Genomic DNA, 25116 nt, shown 5'->3' with positions numbered 1-25116 from the left:
CCTCATTCCCAAATTTAATTTATATTATTATTATTATTATTTAATAATTATTATTAATGATAATATTAATATTAATATCAATATTAATAATATTTTCAAAAATTTTAATATTAATATTAACACTATTATTAATACTTTTTTTAAAAAATCATATTATTATTTATTAATATTAATAATAATAATATTCGGGGCGGGTTCGGGGATGGGTATAGTATTCCCATACCCGCACCGAACCCGCCCCATCCCCAAAAAATCGGGGATCCCCATCCCCATTTCGGGTTTTCCCCGCGGGGTCCCAAACCCACGGGGAAAATTGTCATCCCTATCTAGCTCGGATAATTGAAGAGGTCGTAATGAAGATTTTATGGTAGAACATCATCTGTCGATTCGGAATACCGCACAAGTTGATGTTCGATAATGGATGTCAATTTTAGGATCGTAAACTCAGGGAATGATGTAAAGGGTTAGGCATTCAGCAAGCCTTTACATTGGTAGTTTACCCTTAGAGTAATGGACAAGCTGAGGTTGTCAATCGAGAAATCATTTGAGGCCTTAAAATCAAGTTGAATCATGTGTGAGACAGTTGGGTAGATGAACTCTCGTGTATCCTATGGGCATATCGAACAACCCCCGAGGGAAAGTACTGGCCAAACTCCTTTTCACTTGGTATGCAACGGAGAAGTTGTGGTCCCGGTCAAGGTAGGAGAGGAATTTGTGTGGCGGGACACTATGAGGAAGAAGACAATATTCAAAATCGGTTATTGGAGCTTGACTTTATAATCGAAGATAGAGACAAAGCAGTCTCTCGGCGGAAGGCATATAGATAGCGGATGAGGCAAGTATACAATCAGAAAGTTACTCCTCGTTTATTTCAGGTAGGAGACCTTGTATGGTAAAATATCAAGCCGGTCAGCAATTTCAATAAACTTGCATTACAATAGAGAGACCTCTACAAGGTCAGCAGCAAGCTACAGTCAGGAAGCTATTATCTTGAGTAGTTGAGTGGGAAGAAGTTGGGCCGACCTTGAAGCGTGACTCATCTTCAACTCTACAGGCCCCGATGAGTATACTGATCGTCCATCTTTTAAATATCTTATGTAAGTACTTTATTATTAAATAAAAGGTTAACCGACTTGGGAGAATAAGAGTTAATTCGTCACCCTTAAAGAGGCTCAACCTCCTCGAGTGGGAGCTTTCAAAGAGTTTCACCGTTAAAGAGGCTCAACCTCCCTGAGTGGGAGCTTTCAAAGAGATTCGCCCTTAAAGAGGCTCAACCTCCTTGAGTGAGAACTTTTAAAGAGATTTATCCTTAAAGAGACTCAATCTTCCCAAGCGGTTGCTAAAAGAGATTTACCCTTAGACTTACACTCCCCAAGAGAGAACTATCAAAACACCGGCGAACCAAGTTCCAAGACTCTCGTATCGACCAACCGAGAGCATGCTCTCGCGTCCAAGCCCTGGACTCTCGTGCTCGTGCTGATCGGAAGAGTTATAAGTGGGTTTCCTTATGCATTTCGACCATCTGACCGTACAGTCACTTGACCAATATTACCCAAACGAGTTGCCGCAAATAAATGTCGAATGGAAGATAATCGAGTCCAGCACTGTGCGAATACACTCAGGTAGAGAAGCACAAAACGACATAATATCTAGTCAGTCGAGCTTACAACCTCTTTCAACTAGACTTGAATGGATGCTTATGATATGGTGAATAAGGTAGGGCCCCCGAAGTTGGGATTGAAGTCATGAAAACCGGATGATGTAGAGGCCAAAGACAAGGAGGATCGACACTTAGGGCTAGCACGGTCACACGGTGAAGTCGAGTAGTCTAGTTAATTTGACATTTATTCCGATCAGATACTAGGTCCCACCAGCTTGATGAAATCTTGGTAGGTTCGACCGGGCTCCCTGTTTGAGCGGACCTTATGCCGGCCGAACTCACTAGTCGAGCAGATACCTAGTCTTAAAGAGGTCAAGTCTACAAGATGTCCAATGCTCTTTGGCCAACTAGACTCCGGATCTGAGCCAGCCAGCCTCAGAGCCGATCAAATATATGGGGCCCAGTTCTCCACTTTCCTTGGGTATGACTCCCTGTTCGAGTGGACATTATGTCGACCAGACTCCTTGGTCGGTGTGAGAGCAACCCTATTGACCTGGACAAAGCCTCTCGAGCAATTCTATTTTATATGTAGAGGGTCCCATTAGGACTAGGCATTAATGACCGTTAGTCATTAATGATAATCGTCAATGTTAATGTTCAAAATATTGAAGCAAGGAAATAGGAGAAGACGATAGAAGTAATTACAAAGAAGAATATTCTGTCTATATTTAATATTGTCTCATTGAACTTAAAGAAGTCAAAACAAACATAATTTCTGATTATAATTAATATAGTGTCATTAAATAAGGGAAGATGAAATGTCATTGAAAAAAAATATAAAAGAATATGTCAAGTGTAAAGGAAATAAGTTAAGATAGCATCTCAAGATTTTCTTGTACCTTAATTTCTTTTCCTACCATTGCTTCTTACTTGCGTCGGTGGGAGAATGCTAGGGGAATCCCTAGCACCCTTCTAACCCTTCAAACCGTCCAAGTTTATTTTTGTTCATCTTTAGTATTTGAGGGTGTAGTCAACGTGCTTGTCAACTCATCGAGTTGTCTTCGAGAGTCTGGCATAGGATCACATCCTCTAATCATTTAAAAGTTGAATATAGTTGAATATAAATCGGCAATTTACCAAAGGGCGCACTTGAAAATCTGAATTTACCAAAAGGCATACACTACTTTGGTATTTACCAAAGAGCGCACTTTTTTAAAAGCATTTCCTATTTTCTTCATTATATTTCTCTCACTTCTCTCTCTCCTCTGTCGGCAGAATATAGGAATAACATTAGTCAATCTTTAATCACATTTTAATACATTTGAAGAAGCCAAAATAAATAATGGACACCAGATTTGGACTCCTTGCAATTTTAGAAATTCACAGGAACTTAAATGGATGCAATTGGAGCTTTGAGCTCCGATCGGACTCATTTCAATTTCTATGGATTTCAAAATTACAAGGAGTTCAAATAAGTAAAATCAAAGAATCGGCATAAAAGCCCACGTTGGGCACGATATGGAATCATATCAGGCCCAACTTGGGCCTGATATCATTCCATATCGGGCCCACGTTGGGCCTGATTTGAGTCCATATCAGGCTCAATGTGGGCTTTTTTGTCGATTCTTTGATTTTACTTGTTAACATCTATAAAAAGCCAAAATAAATAATGGACACCATATGTGAACTCCTTGCAATTTTAGAAATCCATAGAAACGAAATGGGTGCAATCGGAGCTCTCTAGGTCGGTTTTCGAAACCTGGTCGATCTGAAAGCTCTGCACCCATTTTAGTTTCTATGAATTTTAAAATTACAAGGAGTGAAAATATGATGTCCATTATTATTTATTTTGAACAACACACTTTGGACTTTGAAACTCTTTCTTTTTTTTTTTTTTTTGGGCGGCATTAGGCCTGATATGGGCCTGATATCTCTTCATATCAAGCTTTGGCCTGATATCTCCCATATCAGGCCTAATGTGGGCCTAATATGGGAGATATCAATACAACAAAAAAAAAAAAAAGAAATAAAGAGAGATTTAGGTTTTTCCTAGGAGTGCCAAAAATAATAATGGACACTATTTTCACTCCTTGTAATTTTAGAAATTCATAGAAATGGTATCACAGGTCGATTGGTGGGTTTAACCCATGGACTGAGAGCTCCGATGCAACTAGACTAAAACAAGGAGTTCAAATATGGTGTCCATTATTTATTTTGACTTTATAGATGTTAACAAGCAAAATCAAAGAATCGTAAAAAAAAACCAACTTGGGCCGATATGGAATGATATCAGCCCAACGTAGGTCCATCAGTGGATTATCATCATATCCCACGTTGGGCCTGATTGAGTCTCATATCGGGCCCAATGTGGGCTTTTACCGATTCTTTGATTTTGCTTGTTAACATATATAAAAAGTCAAAATAAATAATGAACACCATATTTGAACTCCTTGCAATTTTAGAAATCAGAAATGGGTGCTCGGCTCTGGTCCATCGGTGGGTTTTGACCGAACCCACTAATCGATCTGGTCGATTGCATCATTCTATAATTCTAAAATTAGAGTGAAAATATGGTGTCGTTTACACTCAGGTTTTGAAAATCCTAAATCTCTTTCTTTCTTTTTCCTTTTGTTGATATGAAGAGATATCACGTTGGGCACGATATCTCCCGTATCGAGCCCACGGGGAGAGATATCAAGCCTAGTAATAACAATAAATAAATAAAGAGATTTAGGGTTTCAAAACCTCCGTAAAGATAATGGACATCATATTTCACCCTGTAATTTTTTAGAAGCGAAATGGGTGCGAGCTTTAGATCGATCGATGGACGGAGACTCGTTTCGGTTTCAAAATCGCGTGAGTTCAAATACGTGTCCATTATATTTTTTTAGATGTTCGAAAATCGAAAGAATGAGAAATGACGTTGGGCGATGGAATCATATCGGGCCCAACGTGGGCCTGATATGAAGGACCACGTTGGGCTGATATGATTCCACGCGTAGGCTTTTACGATTCTTTGATTTTGCTCTCAAAGCAAAATAAATAATGGACACCATATTGAACTCCTTAAAATACCGAAATGGGAGTCTGGTCCATCAGTTTGGCCAAACCCACTAATCAAGAAAACTATTTATAATTCTAAAATTACAAGGAGTGAAAATATGATGTCCATTATTTATCCAGAGGGTTTGAAAACCCTAAATCTCTTTATTTCTTTTTTTTTTTTTTTTTTTATTTTGTTGATATCTCCTAATCGACAATATCAATGAATTTAGGAGATCCCACATTGGGCCTGATATGAAGAGATATCAACATCGCATGATATCTCTTCACATCGTGCCTAAAAAGATTTAGGATTTTCAAACCTCCAAAAATAATGGACACCATATTTTCACTCCTTGTAATTTTAGAAATTCATAGAAACTGAAATTGGTGCAATCGGATGATGCAGTCATTTCAGATCCTATGAATTTCTAAAATTGTAATGAGTTCAAATATGATGTCCATTATTTATTTTGGCTTTTATAGATGTTAACAAGCAAAATCAAAGAATCGGTAAACCCACATTGCACGATATGGACAAATCGTTCAACGTGGGCCGATATGGAATGATATCGGGCCCAACGGCGCCGCGATTCTTTGATTTTACTTGTTAACATCTATAAAATCAAAATAAATAACATAATATTTGAACTCCTTGTAATTTTAGAAACCCACTGATCGACCTAGAAAGCTCCGATTGCACCCATTTAAGTTCCTGTGAATTTCTAAAATTGCAAGGAGTCCAAATCTGCTGTCCATTATTTATTTTGGCTTCTTCAAATGTATTAAAATGTGATTAAAGATTGACTAATGTTATTCCTATATTCTGTCGACTGACAGAGGAGAGAAGAGTGCGCTCTTTGGTAAATATCAAAGTAATGTACGTCTTTTAATAAATTCAGATTTTCAAGTGCACCTTTTGATAAATTGCCGAATATAAATTGATCCTGTAATTCTTTTTTGTTTTCATATCGACGAGCTGGGAGGGGCAGATGACGCACCTAATCACCTTTGTTACACAAGTTTTCAAGGCAAACAAAAAATAGCCAAAAAAATAAGGAAGCCAACTGGTAAAAACGGGAATTTAGGAGCACCAATCAGAAAAATCCACGTCATAATTGTATTCGTGGACTTCTTTTCTCTTTTTCAAGTCTCCATCCAGCACCGATACCAGGCTTCTGGAAACCGTCCATTTGAATGATCCGGTGATCTCCTCCGTCCACATCGCGGCCTTCAGTTTACAGACGCCGTGTCGTCTCAAATATCTCGGGGTCTCCACTCGCATGAAACGCAGGCAGAATTAACACGAGCTTCGCACGTGCCGACGCCCACCGGAACGCTCCATTTTAACCCCTTTCCTCGAAAGAACCCCAACTTTCTCCCCCCATCGCATGGCTTCCATCTCCGGCGTCTGCTCCCCCTCCTCCGCCGTCCGTCTCCGTAGGTCACTCCCCGTCCCGTACTCCGTCCATCTCCGCCACATCCGCCCGCTTCGATCCGTCGCAGACCTCCACCGTTCATCCTCCTCTGCATCATCAGCCCCATCGGCTGACGCCTCTCTCCCCGTGGAGAAGGTCGAGAAGAGATCCGTCGAGAAGAACCCAATTAATCTATGGCACCGTTATGTCGACTGGCTCTACCAGCACAAGGAGCTCGGTCTCTTTCTCGACGTTAGCCGGATTGGGTTCACCGACGAGTTCTTTGACCTGATGGAGCCTCGGCTTCAAAAGGCGTTCGTAGCAATGCAGGATCTCGAGAAGGGGGCAATCGCCAACCCCGATGAGGGTCGCATGGTCGGCCATTACTGGCTGCGGAACTCGAAGCTCGCACCCACTTCATTCTTGAGGCTCCAGATAGAGAACACGCTCGATTCCATCTGCAAGTTTGCCAATGACGTTATTAGTGCAAAGGTAATGCTTCCGTTCTTGTTTACTTAAATGCGTAGCTTAACTGAACTTGTAAGTTTACAAGCGTGTCTTCTCGACTTCTTATTCGATAGCTGGCGGATTATTAGTATTGTAAGCATTGATAGATATCAGGATTCAGCCTTTGGAATTGGATCACAGTTGTCTGTTTGATATTTTATTGCTCCAACTTACCTTCTAAAATGTAAAAAGGAAAACAGTGTATATTTTCTTAGGTACCAAATTTTGCATCCACTCAGCTCCACAAATTAAATACTAAGTTTCGTTGTAATATTCCAATCACAGAGTAATTTCAGTACATTTAACGAAAATCTGTCACAATGTAATAATTTCTGACAATAATTCTAGGTCACTTTGAATTTTGATTGAGACATTTATCAAAACAAAATTAGAAAATTTTATAACAGTCAAATTTGCAACGGTGGAAGGCCCACTGCCTCAATATTCCCCTTTGATAGTGCCCCACAAATACTTAAGGGTGCAAATCCTTCAAGGAAAGGACTAACAATCATTTCATAACAACTGTCTTTTTATGGTTAAATTTCTAAAGTTGTGTTCCTACTGCTCAATATATCCTTAGTTCTGGTGTATTTAACACTTTTGAATCCTACAGAGATTTCATTTTTGACTTTTAATTGATATTATTGAAAACAGATTAAACCTCCATCTCCAGCTGGACGCTTTACCCAAGTGCTGTCTGTAGGAATTGGCGGTTCAGCTTTAGGCCCTCAATTTGTTGCGGAGGCATTGGCTCCTGACAATCCTCCTCTGAAGGTAGGCATCCTATCAGTCCCTATGTTTCTTAATCATCTAATTTATACAGTCCCCAGAAGATAGGCCTGTTCATATTTTTCAATAATGTTGTATATACAAAGTCAAGATCATGCATTGTGCTCTTCAACAAGTATCCTGCAACAGCTTATTTGATAGGTTTACATTCCTTTATTCTCCAATCATATATTTTATAATTTGCCTTCATTTCATTGAGTTCTTCTTTTGGTTTGCTCTTAAGCATGGTTTCAGTTGCACAACCTGTATTGGCTGTGCAGACCTGATCTTCATTATCCTGTCAACAATTGAAATAATCTGTAGCATTCTTTTACCAATACTTTTTAAATAATTTATGGCATGGAAAATGGGTGGTACTGTTCTGTAACCAGTATCCTTATGCTTTTAGCAAGATCTGGTATTTTTACTTGAACTCCATATAATAAGACAGCATGGAAACTTTATAATCAGTTATGCACTGCAACCAAGGTGGTTCAAGTTTTAACATATATTAATATATGGCTATAGTTGCATTGAGAAAGCTAATTGGAAGGATGACATATCTTCTGATGAACTAAAGTTTGGATTACTAATAGGAAAATAAACTAAAAAAGGTAGATTTTGTGATCCTTTGAGCAAGAAATTTATCATTGGGAACTACATTGGCAAATCTAAGCAAAAATACCCTTCTATCTTGGCTCTACTTTGTTTTGCAAAATGCTTTAACCTATCATTGGGTCCACTGGGTATGGATTTGTCGCTCATCTTTGTTTATGTTGATGCATGCATTGAACTACACATTTGTTCCAACATGTTAGGCTTGAGTTGGTAACTTCTATGCCTGCTCTATTTTTGTACTTAAAATGATAGATCATTGCATATAGTTAGTACTTCATGTGGGTTGACTCGAGGTTTAAACATCTCAGTCTGAGTTATGGTTCTGATACATGGTCAAAATGAGATGATTGGTGGTTCCCTTAGTGTACCATGGTGGTGCCAGCAAACATCAACCAAGAGAAATTGAAGAGTGAAGAAGGAACGAGGAGAACTCCAGCTTGTAGACAACCTCAAGGTGGAACCCTACCTTGCACAACCCTCAATACACCTCGCAGAATCATCACTGCTGTTTGTCTTGTAGTGAAAGATCTTGATTTTGGTGGCAGATTGTGGAACTTAAGAAGACACTTGCCCTCTTTCTCGATTCTGCATCACACTTCCCATTGCACTCCTGTGGCAGATGGCTCATGGCTTTGAGGAAGATGCTTACAAGTCTAACTTATATCAGGTGTATCAATGTGGTTTGTATGTCGATCAGTGGCAAAATGACAAGTTTTGCTTGGCAAGCAACAAGATTTAAATCCATGGTTTGAGTATATGATTTAAATAACTTGATGATACTAAACTTTAGATATCTTATACTGACTCTAGTGCTCTTCAGCTACCTGTATGTATCTTATTTGCCTGTCAATGATTGCGTTTTATTGTACTGTTTCCTTACTGGTAATTATTTTTACCATGGACATCATAACTGACCTTTTCAATAATAGCACACAAATAGTTTATGCTAGATGAACTTTGTTAAAGTTTGGTTTATGCTTCCTAATGAATTTCTTAAATTTCCTGCTTTTTATGTGATTCTCTTTTCTCATTTTCAGTATTTCAATTGTTAATGCATCATAAGGATTCCATTCTTTTTTTCTGTTTTTTTGTTTTGTGCCAGATAAGGTTTATTGATAATACAGATCCAGCTGGCATTGATCATCAAATTGCACAGCTTGGGCCTGAGCTTTCATCAACCCTTGTAATTGTAATCTCAAAGGTCAGTTTAGTAATACGAGTATACTGTTGATGGTTTTTGTTTTTCATCCTTTTCTAGTCTGTGTTTCACAAAATAAACTCATACAAAATATGCCCATGCTCAGAGTGGAGGCACCCCTGAGACCCGAAATGGTTTGTTGGAAGTGCAGAAGGCCTTTCGAGAAGCTGGGCTAGATTTTTCAAAACAGGTATTATTTAAAGTTCTTATCCTCATGTTGATAGTTAATTTCCTTACCTGCACAAGAGTATTCAGATGTTTGTTGTCAATATATTATGGTTAGTAGTATCTAAACATTATCTATCAGTAATATTTTTGAGTAAATGATTGGTGGGAAAGGAGTATTGTATCTCTTTTTCAGAGACAATTAACTAGGCTAAAATTTGCAAAACAGTTATTATCTTATGATTGAGTGGTTTCATGGAGGAAATAATTTAACTCTGATTGCCCTCACATAGATGAGATCTTGTCGCTTTATAAATTTTGAATGATGCAGGTTAACTATGCTTAATATACTTTTATTGTGTATGGTCTATATGTTCTTAGCAGTGTCCTAATTGTCTGTGACTCTTCAGGATGCTTTTTGATAAGTTGTGGGTAATTCTTTCCAAAAACTGGTGATGTTCCAAATTAGTATGCATTTGCAGGGCGTTGCAATTACTCAGGAAAACTCCTTATTGGATAATACAGCTAAGATCGAAGGGTGGTTAGCAAGATTTCCTATGTTCGACTGGGTTGGCGGTAGAACCTCAGAACTGTCTGCTGTTGGTTTACTCCCTGCTGCACTCCAAGTATTTATCTATTATTTGATTCCTTTTGTGCTAGCTGTGAAAGGTTAAACTCACTATGTCTGCAATCTAGGGGATTGACATTAAAGAAATGCTTGCTGGTGCATCATTGATGGATGAAGCAACTCGCTTGTCAGTGGTATATTACATCTTACTCTGATTAGAATCATGGAACATATGCTAATTTCATAATTGGTATCAAGAATCATAGTAGTTGTATTATCAGGTAGTTTTATTTCACACTGTTTTATCCAGGTCAAGAATAATCCTGCAGCATTACTTGCTTTATGTTGGTATTGGGCTTCTGATGGTGTTGGATCTAAGGTTTGCAAATTGATCTACAATTATGTACCATACACTGCAATTGCTGATCTTACTTAATGTACTATTACCATCTCCTACCTACAGGACATGGTTGTACTTCCTTACAAGGATAGCTTATTGCTCTTTAGTAGGTATCTGCAGCAGTTAGTCATGGAATCCCTTGGAAAGGAATTTGATCTCAATGGAAATCGGGTTTGTAGCATTAGCTTTGGATGGTTTCTTTATGTCAAGACCATGATCTGGATACTTCTGAAAATCTAATTAAATGTCACATACAATTTCACCAACTCCACAGCATGACATTATATAAGCTTTACTGTGACTTCATTTCATTACTTGACAGTCATATTTGCTCTGTTTAAAGCAAATTAAAATCACCTTCTACTGCATATGGATATCATAAACTGTAAGCATATGATTTTGCGTACATTTTAAATGCCAAGTTAGCTGATTTTTATAAGTTATGCATCTCGCACCTCCACCAAACAAGCAACAAAGTTGCTTACTTGAATGAAACAAAACGGTAGGCCAATAGTTGGGAGATAAAGAGTTTCTGACACAGGTCATTAGTAATCAAGGTGTGTAGGAATTCTTGTGATGATTTTACCATGAGAGTCGTGTATGCTATTACTATATATTCCAGAAAAATGTGATATTTATTTGCATCGTAGACTTGTTAGTTCTACTTGGCGCGTCCACATTTATGAAGTCATATTTTGAGTTTCTTTTGAGTTTCATAGGAATGCATACTCGTTCAGTCAAACTACTATGGTTTCTTGGCAAACTTTTGGGCATGCTTGTGGTCCATAAATTATGATTGCAGGCACTTATTCTGTATAGATATGATGATACATTTAATTATTCCAGCAGGACAGTTCTGCTTCACAGTTAGCTTATCTTGAACATGAACTGTTAGGACTTGTTTTCTGTACCTAGTACATTATCACTTCTCTTTTCTTCGGATCTTCTTTTTCCACACTTGTGCTTTATATGTTCTTGGATTACTTTTCCTATGCATAGTAGATAAGCCAATCCATAGCGATTACTAATGTTGCTTTCCTGTCATACTAAAAAACTGAGTTTGCCTTGTCTGCTTGTAATGAATATTCTTAAATAGTTGGAACATATATTTTTCATTTTTTTAAAAAAATGCGTCCAATGAATTTCATTTAGGTTAATCAAGGACTTTCAGTGTATGGAAATAAAGGAAGCACGGACCAGCATGCGTGAGTTTTTACTCCTGGTCATTTGTTATTCTTCTAGATAGCAAGTAATATGGTCTCTTATTCAACGTCATCTTACTTTGAGCAGGTACATACAGCAGTTGAGAGAAGGGGTACACAATTTTTTTGTTACTTTCATTGAGGTATTACGTGACAGGCCACCTGGTCATGACTGGGAGCTGGAACCAGGGGTTACATGTGGCGATTATTTATTTGGAATGTTGCAGGTGGATATTAAATTTGCTGTAATGTCATACAATGAGATATCTCTGAATTGAGTAGTTTTCTTTCTCATGCATTTGTTTACTAGTTAAATTAGCCAAGTTGATACCATTGCTTTTTGGCTAGTTCGACGCCTGCATTGTAGTGCAATGCAAAAGCTTAGTCAGTATTTTTTTTGTAGTCTATAGTTGGCATATGCCTTGACCTTGGAATTTGCCTTGAGATTTTAGGTTTGCCATTTCTTTACTGAGAGAGATACATATTTCACCATCTGGTTAGGGTGTGGAATATATTAGAAGAGCAAAGAACCATAAAACGTTGGCTATATAAAACATTTAAGTCATGCAACTTCCAGCATCATAGATATGAGCTGATGCTAGGCATTATTTTGTTGGCTTCGTTCAGTAATAATGGATGAGTCATCTTGCTTTGATCTAATATAGTATCCAGAAAATTTTCAAGCTGGTGCTCTTAAGAACCTTTTCTCCATTTTTTTTTCTTGGAGAAGATTGTCATCTTTCCATGGGTGACCCCCTTGGCACACATATCAAGCAATCACACATGCAAATTCTTCATAATTCCAATACTTGTTGCGTTGTGCATTGCAGTATAACTTGCATCCGGTATAGCTTTTGGCTAATCCAAGGGCAATGTCTTCATGAAGTAGTAGGCATGCAAATTGCGTTGCTCTTAACAAAATATCCACGTCGAATTACTGGAGATAGATTCATCTCATCTCTGGGTAGATAATTGAATATCAGTGAATTATCATAGTTTGTTTTATTTTATTCCCTTCTTGTCTGAAAGTGTATTTTTTATTAATGTCTTGAATAAGTTGTATATGCTTGGTGTCTATCAATCTTTCTTATTTGCTAAAGGATGGTTTATGTTTGGACAGGGTACACGATCAGCGCTATATGCAAATGATCGTGAATCAATCACAGTGACAGTACAAGAAGTGACTCCTAGAAGTGTAGGAGCATTAATTGCTCTCTATGAACGTGCTGTTGGAATTTATGCACAGTTGGTCAATATCAATGCGTATCATCAACCTGGTATCATTACATTTCTCTTCATGTTTGATAAAGGCATTGTCTTATTTCATTAAAAATGCTAATTGTATCTCTTAATTGTTTCTCTTCATGTTTGATAAAGTCATTGACTTAATTCATTAAGAAATGTTAATATTTGCTACATTTATCTGTGGTTCAGGTGTGGAAGCTGGGAAGAAAGCTGCTGGTGAAGTATTAGCTCTGCAGAAGAGGATCCTGACCGTTTTAAGCGAGGCTAGGTATATTATGTTATTATCTTTTTCTTCTTAGTTTCTCCTTGGAATTTGCTGGAATCTCTAGTAATTATGTCAAGACTCAAAATCAGATAGAACATTGGAAGTTTTAACATTATGGTCTCTCGGACCTTGAAGCAAGGATGTCAAGTCTATAGCTTAGTGTTCTATTGTTGGAAAAAAGTTCTTTGCTGATCAAAGCCTGGATAAAAGACATGGTTGGATTTATAATAACGCCACCAAGCTAAGTTAATCCCAACTATTTTGGGGCTAGGGTTTGTATCATATAGAACATCGATCTTAATTTGGTTATATATTATTGGCACAAGCAAGATTCAAACACAAGATTTCATGTTCTGATAGCATATTAAATTTAAGTTGTTGACAGCTTATCCCCAAAGCTCAAGATGTTAGAAAAGAGAGGTTATATACATTTAACACTAAAAAGGAAAACTTGTAAATGACTTTCAATTGGTCGAAAGCTGAAACGTTAACATGTTTACATTTGGACCAAATACCATTTAACAATACCATACTAGGAAGTACTGAGCAAACTAGGTGAATTTTGCTGTACCATTTGGATTGGTAAGCACGTCTCTCAAAAGAACTCTACATACTAGTATATACAAGTCTACAAACGGGTAAACAAAGCAGAATAATTTTCATCAGTTATCCTGGATCATTTCCTCCCCTTTTGAGCTTTTAAAAATCATTTTATTGTATTCCACTTATGTACTTGTTAATAATTTTTTGGCTGACCATTTGCCTTGAAAACTATTCTTTTCAAGGAAAGGGACCAGTTTATATGATTGTATTCTTAATCTTCCCCCTTATTGGATGGGTGAACTGTGAGCATAATGGATTTAACTAATGAGATAATGCCACTGTCACTGCCAAGATTTGGATGCAGGACTTTCTGCTTTTATATCAAATTAAAGTTGATCGGCCAATTACTTATTCCAAATTCTTCAACTATAAAGAAATTGACCCTCCACACGCTAATCGTATTCCTCTGTTTTTTGCTTTACTGTGTTCAATTTGTAAATGCTTTGTCTTCTCTTTCAGCTGCAAACAGCCTGTTGAGCCACTTTCACTTGAGGAAATTGCCGAACGATGTCATGTCCCAGAGCAGGTAATTTTTTTTCACAATTAACTCAATAAATACACTTAGTCTCATTTCAGAAGTTGAGAAAAAAAAGGATTTGTGAAATTACCTATTCATAATCAGTACATGCTCAGCCTTGTTCAGAGGTTCTAGAAAAAAGCATCATGAGAGGAGATATCTATGCATTGCATGTCCTAATAGCCTGGGCTCAGGCTGCTCTTTTCATGCAATCCTCCTGACTAATATTTGTGAATATAGTATAATGCCTCTCTTTATTAATATACAATCATTTGGAATCAGAATTTGTTTAAAGATTTAAGTTTTGCCTACTTGAGACAGTATTTCATTTTATTATTGATAAGAGTATGGAAGTCTATATTTTTGTGTCGTGTGTCAATTCTATTGGATTTAAATCCTTCATAGAAATTTTTGCATATTGGGTCCCTGATAATAGCACTCCTTTTAAGCATCAACTGCTACAATAGTTGTGTGTATATAAAGACGTTGACATATTGTTGTTAATTAAGGTAGTCGGACGAACGTCTAAGCTCTAATGCTAGGCCCGACGCTACTATGGAGTGGTCTTATTAGGGAACTACTTAAATTGAGCTTTGTGTAGGCAAACCCCTAATAAGAAGCATTAGGTGAGTGATTGACTGACTAGATGCTGACCTTTGACTGACTATTTTTGTTGGGTAAGCTATTGCAACGTAGCCAATGCAACTACTACTAATTCAACTACCTTGGAAGAACTAGAATCACTGTCAACAATCTAGTAATTATTTTTCCCCCCTTATTTCTTACTTCTGGAGCAGATAGAAATGATCTACAAGATAATAGCACATATGGCTGCAAATGATAGAGCATTGATCGCCGAAGGCAGTTGCGGTTCACCACGAAGCATCAAGGTTTACCTCGGCGAGTGTAATATAGATGAGTTGCTTGCTTGATCTTGTTGGTTTTGTTACATTGCAACTACAAGGTAAATGAAATCGGAGGTTGGAAGTCGCATTATAATCCCCCCTTGTGGATAGTTTACAAGTGAATTTGTGGCAGAAATAAAATCTGAAACCCGTTGGTTTCACGCATTTATTTTCATATTTTGTTTTCATCGTGACATGTAGAGGGGCTTTGAATAAGAAAACCATTTTGAGATTACTGCACTGTGTTTGTATTTGCCAGATATTAATTCATTCCGCTTGGTTCCAAATCACATCATGTCCTTAAACTTTGTTGATGATTTGCAGCGAAGAAGGTTTGTTATGTAAATTTATTTAAATGTTTAAAATTTTCAAATTGTTAGTTTTTTTAAAAAATAAATATCTTCTATTTTTTAAAGTGTATTAGAAATTACTCCCTTATTATTAAGATCAAATCCTGTCTTCAAAATCACCTGTCCTCGTGTCCTATTTGTCGTTCTAGTTCACCGTTGGCTGTCATCTCAATCAGTATTATTATCTTTGGGGAAGGTGAACTTGGGGGATCATGATCAGCATCGGAATTCGGTCGGATTTTAGCAGGGGCTCGATTGACAGTTGAGAGAAATCTGCTCAGATCTGGTCGGATTTCGATGTCGATCTTGTCGATGACAATCTCCTTAGATTTAACTTCTCCAATAATTTTAGTGTTGATCGAAGGCTACTGACAATGGACTAGGACGACAAATGAAACATGGGGACAGAGAATTTAATCTCCTTATTATTCTTATCAACCTTTGTTAAAAATGTAACATTGTATCCATGTAATATTTGTTATGTTAATTAGGCACAATGATGTGATATTCAAATGCTAATGGATGTGAGTTTTTTTTAAGGGAGAAAAATATCATGTTGTATTTATATAATATTCTCAACCATTTTAAAATCCACATCTGATCAATATTTAATTATGTTTATTAAATAACTCAGAATTTATAAAACTAATTTGTTGATTAATGAATATAGTATACTTGGATAGGGTAGTAATTGTCAAGAGGAAGACAGAAGGTGATGCACTTCTAAGTAGAACTTCTCAGTTTTTACGATCAGCTCCCGCTTATTTAAAGATTTAGATAAATTTTAAAAAATATGTAAAATTTTAGATAGATTTAGATATTTTAGTTCCATTTTGTCAGTTGAACATGAAGTTTTCCGACATGGGAAAATACAATACACATCGCATCACTTTTAATTGAGGTTGAATAAGATTATAATGGAGGTTTGATTTTAATATACTTTAAATAATAGAATAGATTTAAAAAGTACATCACACTCAAGCAATTACTAAAAAAACAATTATATCGCACACAAGCAACTATATATCTACCATGAGATCAAGGTATTACGTTTAACGTATTCCTTATCGTTCGTCCCACATTATATAAAGTGGTAAATAATGGGAGTAACTTATAGTCGACACCGAAGTCAGTTTTTTTTTTCTTTTTCTCCAATCAGGATATTGGCATTACATTCCAGTATCACACTCTGATGATTAAAAGTACAATATAAATTATGCACAATAATATTCTTCATTCGTGAACAAGGTATATAAAAATTGAATATTACTTTTATTCAATACGGTTGAATAAGGATCTTGATTGATAGGATATCCTATTTTATTCAAGTTATTCCTTAAACATCATCATCATTAAATTAAAATTAGTGATTTTTATATTATGTTTGTTTAGTAGTATCAACTATCAATTTTAGGTCCACTAGTCTTGGTGTGACCTATTCTTAAATCACGCCAAATGAGAAATAAATGAATGTATAGTGCCCAGCTCTTAAAACATAATCGGATTCAAATCTATGCAAAACTTACATGAGAAAACAATAAACTTTCTCGGAATTTGATTCAATTATGGCAAATAATTTATCAATATAATCATCATATATATTTCACTAAATGACATTATTGCAGTTCTCAAGACAACCTAGTGACTAATACATGAGTAACTGTTATAATGAGATTTGAAATTTGAATTTCGGTATAATTAAGATAAATATCTTTCTTATATGTTAGTCATTATTCTAAAGACTAGTAATCATCTGTGATTTATTTTCTCTATGTTGACCTTAGGATGGATTAACGGGGGCACTGGGAGCAAGTGTTGTTGTCTTTTTGAGACCACTAAATGATATTAGTACCCTCAAGCTATTGTATAGTGATAAATTTAATTAGTCTTATTAATTAGCCTTAGGGTGATTGGTCCAACCCTATAATTTTTTTTTTATCAACTACCAGGGTAAATGGGGAAGCGTTCACGACGAGCAGCCCAAAAATCGAGCATCCGTTGGTTACATGTCCCATTTGGAGGAAAAATTCCTACAAATACGTTATAGCTGAGATCGAACCACAGGTGTCTGGGTGACAACCTGGATGTCCTACTACGACAACATAGCCCCCGGGACAAAGATTATTATATAGTGTAGCAAAAGGCGAATACGCTCGCCCCCAGCACCCCCGCCAACCCGAAGAGGTAAATCACAGTGACTGAGAAGACAAGTGACAAGTGGGGTGAGTTTACACAGGTTGCAAGGATTTAGCCCCGTCAACCTCAAAATTCAATCCCAAGACCTCATGTGGCAATCAACTTGTCACTTACTAACTTAGCTAAGTCTGTGGGGGCCAAAGGCTACTATATAGTGGCAAAAAAGGCGATTTGCTCGCCCCCAGCGCCTCCGTCAACCTGTCTCAGGACCAACACGAAGGAGGTAAATCACGGTAACTGGAGAAGTTAGTGCGCAGTGGGAAGAGATACACAGGGACCAAGGAATTACACCCTGACTACCCCAAGGTTCGAACTCACGCTCTCAAGTGGCAAGTTTCTACGCACTAACCACTCCAGCTAAGCCCGTGGAACCCAAAGGCTACTATATAGTAAAAAGATATCAAGTGGTCATCTAGGTATTCACAATTTGATCCTCAGTTACTATACATTTATAATGATTTTTCTTCTAAATGGGATACATAATCATAAAATACTAGAATTTTAACCGTCTATCATGAATATTTTTTAATTTATCCTAGCGAACAATAAAAAATTTATATAGGACCTAATCAACCGATTACCCCTGATTCAATATTATTCGATTCATTAATTTATTTTCTAATGATATTATAACCCCTACAGAGACGATTTGTCATGTTATTAATATTATTTGAAGACCATTGGCAACAGCATGTCCATTTTTCCAAAAGAGAAAAAAAAAGCACTTGGCCTGTTTATTAATCTTTTCAAATGCCGACTTGAATATTTTTAATTGTCAACACAAATCATATAATTAATATCTAGGATTGACTTTTGACTAATCTTCCTTTAAACGAAATCAATTTGAAATTGCTTCACTTAGTTTGAAATTAAGAACTGGCATGAGCGTTTGACTATTTGCAATTCGGTTGGTGGGATGCCCTCAAGTCATGTATTTTAAAGTTCTTGACTTTTGTTGTTCTTCTATCTCGATGGATGGCTCTTTTTAATTAAATGACACTGTGAATTATGATCAACTTAATTGCTTTTCCAGTTTTTTTTATGAAGTTCCAGAACTAAATACATGTTCACTAATTTAAGTAATTAATACGTCAAATCAATTCTATAGACTTACATATATCCACTGTATAAATAAAATCAAAGACATGTATGTTTTATCAGACTTTTGAGTGCACCAATTTTACATCCAAATAGGCACTAGTTTAACCCATTCCAAGTACAAATGCTTGAAAATTTTTATAAAATACATTTTACGATGAAGACAACGTAACCTCACGGCAGGGGCGGCTCCACTGAAGGGTATGGGAAGCTGTCCCTTAAATATTTTGATATAAAATAATAGAGTATTATAAAAATAATTAATCGGACTAGGTAACGTCAAGCCTGGGTGATCGGTCCGATCCCACGAAAATTTCCCACCGATCACCAGGACAAGGACGTAGCCAGTATTGGGCTACACTGGACTGAATCCCAGTACAACCTAGTAATTTTTAACACCTTAAGTCTTTAATCCTTAGTTTTTTTTCGCTGCTCAGTGCAGGTGAACGAGCCCAGTCCCTAATCCCTAACCCAACGATTTTTTCGCCTCCTCTGGCACAACGGACACATTGAGGTAGTGATCGTTGCCACCTTCAGTCCTTCAGCACATCATCTCCTTCTTCAACTACCGATTCTCCTCTCTCAGCCTCTTGCAATACCTTTTCAAGCACTGATAAGTGATAATTTCCATCTACATCTTTTTCGTCATTCGTCAAAATCCAACCTTTCCATCAATTTTACCTAAGACTAAGAATCTCTTCTTTTTTTTTCCCCGCTCCAAATCAATCGAAATAGGAGGATACGAAAATGAATTGGGCACGGGGCACCTCACCTGGCTCTCCTATTCTAGAACAACAACTTCCACTTTTTTTTTTTTAATGATTTGTGAACTTTTTTGGTTTTCATTCGTCTTCCTTGCTTCACCCTTATGGGAATTATGTGGCTCTTAGAATCTATTTTGTAAGTTTAGTCTTGACGATCTGGGGATTGCCGTGTGTGATGGATCTACCAATAGAGATTGTTCTTCATAGAATCATAGTCGCTTTGCCCTAATTTTTTTTAGGAAAGATGTTTCCGACCTAGGTTAAATTTCTGAAAATTTTTAAAAATTCTGTCAATCTAAATGTGATACTCATTATTATTTGTGATTGTTGTTGTGGTTGAAAAAAAAAAGTGGAAGGTCCTAAGTTTACTTCTAAATTCCCACATTTGTTCCCTTTTTAAGTCCTTTATTTTTGTTTTTGATTTTAAGCATTTAAAATTTCAGCATAGCACTGGATTTTACGGGTAGACAGTGGACTTCTCTGTATCTTAAAGTGACAAATCACAGCCTCACAAATAACTTTAGATTTGTAGTTATGATTTTATTTAAAATTATTTAAAATTTTAAATTATCTGAAAATTATGATTATAATACTAGGGAATGTTGTGATATTATAAATTGATTTATTATTGTGTTTGAGTTTGTCATAAAATGAATAATATGATTGAGTTTGTTATAATTGATTAGTAGTTGTTTTTTGTTTTTAATTTATAAATAATTAATTTGTAGTTATTTTTTCCCTTAGATTAAATGGAACACCAACAACCTTCAAATAAAAAATCAAACATATTACTGTCATTTTTTAGGAAAAGAGATGATCAATTTGCATCTGATAATCAATTGTAATGCGATATACCTCTTAGACTAATAGTTGGATCCTCTACTTCTGATTTACAACCTCATTTTGTATCTAGGCCAATAGTACAAAGAGAAGAAGAATTTGATATTTCTTCTATTGAACGAGTTCCAGGATTGCGAAAATTGATTTGTGAATACTCTGTTAATGAGCAGGATGAGATTAAAAGAGCATATATCAAAGCAGGGTCTTATCAACCCAAACTTGTTGAGTATCCAAGAACAAAAATTGGAAAGTAAAACCGTCGATTTCAATATGTTTGGTTCAAACAATTTCCTTGGCTAGAATATTGACCTTCAAAGGACAAAGCATATTATTTTCCATGCTTTCTTTTTAAGAATACAAGTAATCCAATGGCTCGTTCTGCATTTGTTTCTGAAGGGTTTAACAGCTGGAAGAGAGTTAATGATAGAGAAAAATGTGCATTTCTTATTCATGTTGGTTCATTGTCTTCATCACATAATAGATGTGTGAAATGTGTTCAGGATTTGATGAACCCAAAGTAAAATATTGACAAAGTGTTGAATGCTCAATCTACGGAAGAAATTATAAAGAATAGGTTGCGTCTAAAGGCAACAATTGAAGGTTTATTATGACTTGCAACTCAATGATGTTCTTTTAGAGGTCAAAATGAATCAGAGAGTTTCTTAAATCGTGGAAATTTTATTGAATTGTTGAAATTTCAAGCACATTTAAATGATGAAATTGCAAAAGTTGTGTTACATAATGCCCCGCAAAATGCTAAATACACTTCTCCACAAATTCAAAAGGAAATATTACATATTCTTGCTAATAAAGTGAGAACAATGATTCAAGATGAATTGGGAGATGCCAAGTTTTGTATTCCTGTTGATGAAGCTCAAGATGAATCTAAAAAAGAGAAAATGACCCTTATTTTCATATTTGTTAATAATTCTGGATTTTTGGTGGAACGTTTCTTTGAGATTTTGAGTGTTGAGGACACAACATCGGCAAACCTTAAGAAATCAATTTCTGACATCTTTGTTCAACACAATATTCAAATCCATAACATGAGGGGACATGGGTATAATGGTGCAAGTAATATACATGGTGAATGGAATGAGCTTCAAACATTATTTCTTAGAGATTGTCCATATACCTATTATGTACATTGTTTTGCTCATCGTTTACAGTTAACATTGGTTGCAGCTGCTAAGGATGTGCCTTCTATTTGGCAATTCTTTTCTTATTTGACTTCCATTGTAAACTTCGTCACCTCGTCTCCTAAACGTCTTAGTGATTTACAATCTGCTCAACAAGAAGAGATTGCATATATGTTGGCTATTGATGAGTGTGAGTCTGGTACAGGAGCTAATCAAATTGGTACATTGCATAGACCTGATGCTACTTGTTGGAGCTCTCATTATGATTCTGTTAGGAACTTGATAGACATGTATGCAGCAACTTGTAAGATCCTTGTAAATCTTAGTGAAAATGGGTAGAATGGTACAATACGTGGGGAAGCTTGTGGTTTATGCAACATAATTATGAGTTTTGAATTTATATTTGTGTTATTTTTGATGGAAAATATCTTAGAAACCACTGACATTCTTTGTCAAGCTCTACAAAATAAATCACAAGACATTGTGTGAATGCTTTAAAATTTATCTCAACCACAAAAGTCATCCTTCTAAAATTTAGAGAAGATGGTTGGGATGAATTTTTTGAGAAAGTAAAGACTTTTTGTGAACGACATAATATTGAGATGTTTGATATGAGTTGTAGTTATAAAGTTAATTGTTATTGTCAACAACGGGACCATGTCACAGTTGAGCATCATTATCACTATGATATATTTAATGCTGCAATAGATTTTCAAGTGATGGAACTAAATTGTAGATTCAGTGAGGCAACAATGGAACTTCTTGCTCTTTGTTCAGCTTTGGATTCTACTGATTCATTTAAAAAATTTCATATGGGCGATATTTGCAAGCTTGCATCAAAATTTTATCCAGCTGATTTTACTCAACAAGAAATTCATGCTTTGAGAGCTGAATTGGAACACTATCAACTTGACATAGTTTGTGATCGTGAGTTTCAACAAATTTCTACTCTTTCTGCATTATATAGAGAAATGATTGTGATAAAAAAGGCTGAGAGTTATGTTATGTTTTAGAGATTGATTCGTCTTATCTTTCTGTATCAATTGCAACGGCAGAGAGAGCCTTTTCATCCATGAAATTTCTCAAAATGACATGTCGTAACAAGATGGATGATGATTTACCTTCCGATTGCATGATTCTCTACATAGAACGACAATTGTCTGAGAAAATAGACTTAGAATTAGTAATAGATGAGTTTTATACTCTAAAATCTCATCGAGCACAACTTAAGTAGATATTGAATTATTTTGTGTGAAATTTGAACTATGTAAAAGGATATTGGTATATAAATATTATATATTTGTTAAATGTTTAATATACATATATGTTTTATTATTGTCGCAATTTAGCCTAGGGCATTTGAAGATCCTGGCTACGCCATTACACCAGAGTAAATCGGGAAGCACTCGCAGCGGGCACTAGGAGCCCAGCATTCTTTAGTTGCGTGCCCCATTTAGAGAAAAAATTTCTATAAATTCGCCATAGCTGGAGCTCGAACCGTGGATGCCTGGGTGACAATCTGAATATCCTATCGTTGTACCATAATCCCAGGAGCAAATAATAGAGTACAATAGTACTATAATAATAAAGTATTATAGTACTATAGTAATAAAATTATAGTAATAGTATCCTTATGTTTTAAATAAATTTTACTAATCTATTATTTATAACTACTATTATAGTACCATTATACTTTAAAAATTTTACATATAAATTATAATTAATAAAATATCTTCCAAAAACTCCTCTATTAATCTACAGTTAAATATTTAAATGAAAAGGAATTATTTTTTTCATAGATGTTATTTGTCGATAGTTTTCATCTATTAATTTTATTACGTGCTAAACTTTTTTTATATATAAGTTTGTGAATATATATCCCTGCTGACTTTGTCAGTGACCTAGTGTATTTTAATTTTATTTTTGATTTTTTTTTTTTTACTTACAGGTATGTTATTTAAATTTTAATTTAAAAGGTTATGTTATAATATTAAGTTAAAAAGTCAAATTGTGAAAAAAATACTTAAAGGGTGTGCATGGTGAGATTCAGGGAGAGTTACATTTGATAATCTTAGTTATTTATCTAAGGTTATCAACGAAAACCCTGTTTGATTTATATAATCGATGATTTTCGAATAATATTTTATGCCCGACATGTCAACAAAAGAGGTATGCAATCTGGAATCGAAAAATCTCATAAAACTGAGGTTTTTCTTAATTCTGAGGTTAACGAAATTTTTTTACCCAAAATACCCTTGAATAAGAGAAAAATGTAAAGAAAAAAATAAAATAAATAAAATAAAAAACTTTAAAAAATATATAAAAATAAAATAAAAAACTTTTAAAAAATAAAAAATATATAAAAAACATTAAAAAATTAAAAATTTTAAAATAGAAAAAACATTAAAAATGGGGGAAAATAAAAAAAACATAAAACATAGAAAAATAGAAAAACGTAAAAAAATTTAAAAAACATAAAAAATAATAAAAAATGTAAAAAACTAAAATATATATATATATATTAAAAAAATAGAAAAACATTAAAAAAATTAAAAAGCGTAAAAATTAAAAAATAAAAAAGATAAAAAATGTACAAAATTTTAAAAAAAAACCTTTAAAAAAATACACATAAAAATAAAGAAAAACGTGATAGAGAAAATAAAAAAACGTAGAATTTAAAATAATAATAATAATAATAATAATAATATATGATTGGTTTTGTAACTAAGGGTAATATAGTAAAATATTAAATTAGGTTATTCATTAAAACCTTCAAACAAATAAATTTTTGTTGCATTATCTAGGTTAAACCAAACAATATTTGGTTATGGTTTATTCCCTATAATCTTGGTTATGTAATTACTTGATAATCATATAACTAAGGTTATACATGATAATTTGAACCAAACGCACCCTTAGGGTATATATATATGGCTCCCAAGAGTGGCTTAATTGATAAGTGTATGAGATAATGATTGTAGTAGGAGGTTTGAGGGGAGTCGAAACTCGACAGAGAATTTTATCACCTTTGTGGACTTCTGCTAATGCACTTGCTAATTTAAGTTATTGTTGAACTCCCTCTTATATATATATTCCTATGCTCTAAAAAATTAAAGGAAGAAATACACTTGGTGCTTATAAGGTGTGCACCATGAGGTACGTGTGTGTCTATATATATAACTAAAGAATTTTTTTAAAAAAATCCAAAAAAAATAGCATGTGGTGCTTATAAGGTGAACACTATAAGAGTAAGTAGGGTATCAAGACTATATGTATGTTAGGACACGTATAAACTAGAGGGGGAGGGTGAATAACTTTGTTTCACTTCTTCAAACTTAATGTTGCACGGAAAATTTGACGTGAAGATTCCATAATATTAATACTTGAATTTTACTTGGTATCCATCTTTTTGAGGTGACTAATGTAAATGTTCACTCATTGCACTCACAGTTTCACTATAAATGTCTTTTTGAGAAGCCTCGTATAAGCTCTAATGCAAGAATACAAACAAGAAACGCAAATAATATTACAAAGGAAATCGAAAAATGACTTTACAACATGAACCTTGCTTTGCTTGCTCTTTTCTTGCGTTGTATTGCCTCTTGGTGGTAGGAAATATAGCAACAATTATCTCCCAAACACCCAAGAACCAACATCTTCAAAACTTCACGGAACCCCATTTTCTAGGGTTTCTCTCAGGCTTGAAAA

At 35.2% G+C, this 25116-nt stretch overlaps 2 protein-coding genes across 2 annotated transcripts; both read left to right on the top strand.

The window, feature by feature from the left end:
- The first annotated feature begins 5945 nt into the window (after positions 1-5945).
- On the top strand, positions 5946-15311 carry LOC122051153 (glucose-6-phosphate isomerase 1, chloroplastic-like). The gene is made up of 14 exons (XM_042612125.1): positions 5946-6552; positions 7222-7341; positions 9056-9154; positions 9258-9341; positions 9799-9942; positions 10013-10078; positions 10195-10263; positions 10348-10455; positions 11437-11489; positions 11575-11713; positions 12607-12763; positions 12921-12999; positions 14059-14125; positions 14914-15311. The coding sequence occupies exons 1-14, from the start codon at positions 6034-6036 to the stop codon at positions 15046-15048; spliced, it is 1839 nt and encodes a 612-aa protein (XP_042468059.1). The 5' UTR covers positions 5946-6033; the 3' UTR covers positions 15049-15311.
- Positions 15312-20637: 5326 nt separating this feature from the next.
- On the top strand, positions 20638-22421 carry LOC122028150 (zinc finger MYM-type protein 1-like). The gene is made up of 4 exons (XM_042587208.1): positions 20638-20786; positions 20907-21343; positions 21455-21712; positions 22117-22421. Exons 1-4 carry the CDS (start codon positions 20638-20640, stop codon positions 22419-22421), a joined length of 1149 nt encoding a protein of 382 aa, XP_042443142.1.
- Positions 22422-25116: the final 2695 nt, after the last annotated feature.

Source organism: Zingiber officinale, chromosome 1B (assembly GCF_018446385.1).
Source record: "Zingiber officinale cultivar Zhangliang chromosome 1B, Zo_v1.1, whole genome shotgun sequence".
NCBI lineage: Eukaryota > Viridiplantae > Streptophyta > Magnoliopsida > Zingiberales > Zingiberaceae > Zingiber > Zingiber officinale.
This window is presented reverse-complemented; position numbering and strand designations above follow the sequence as displayed.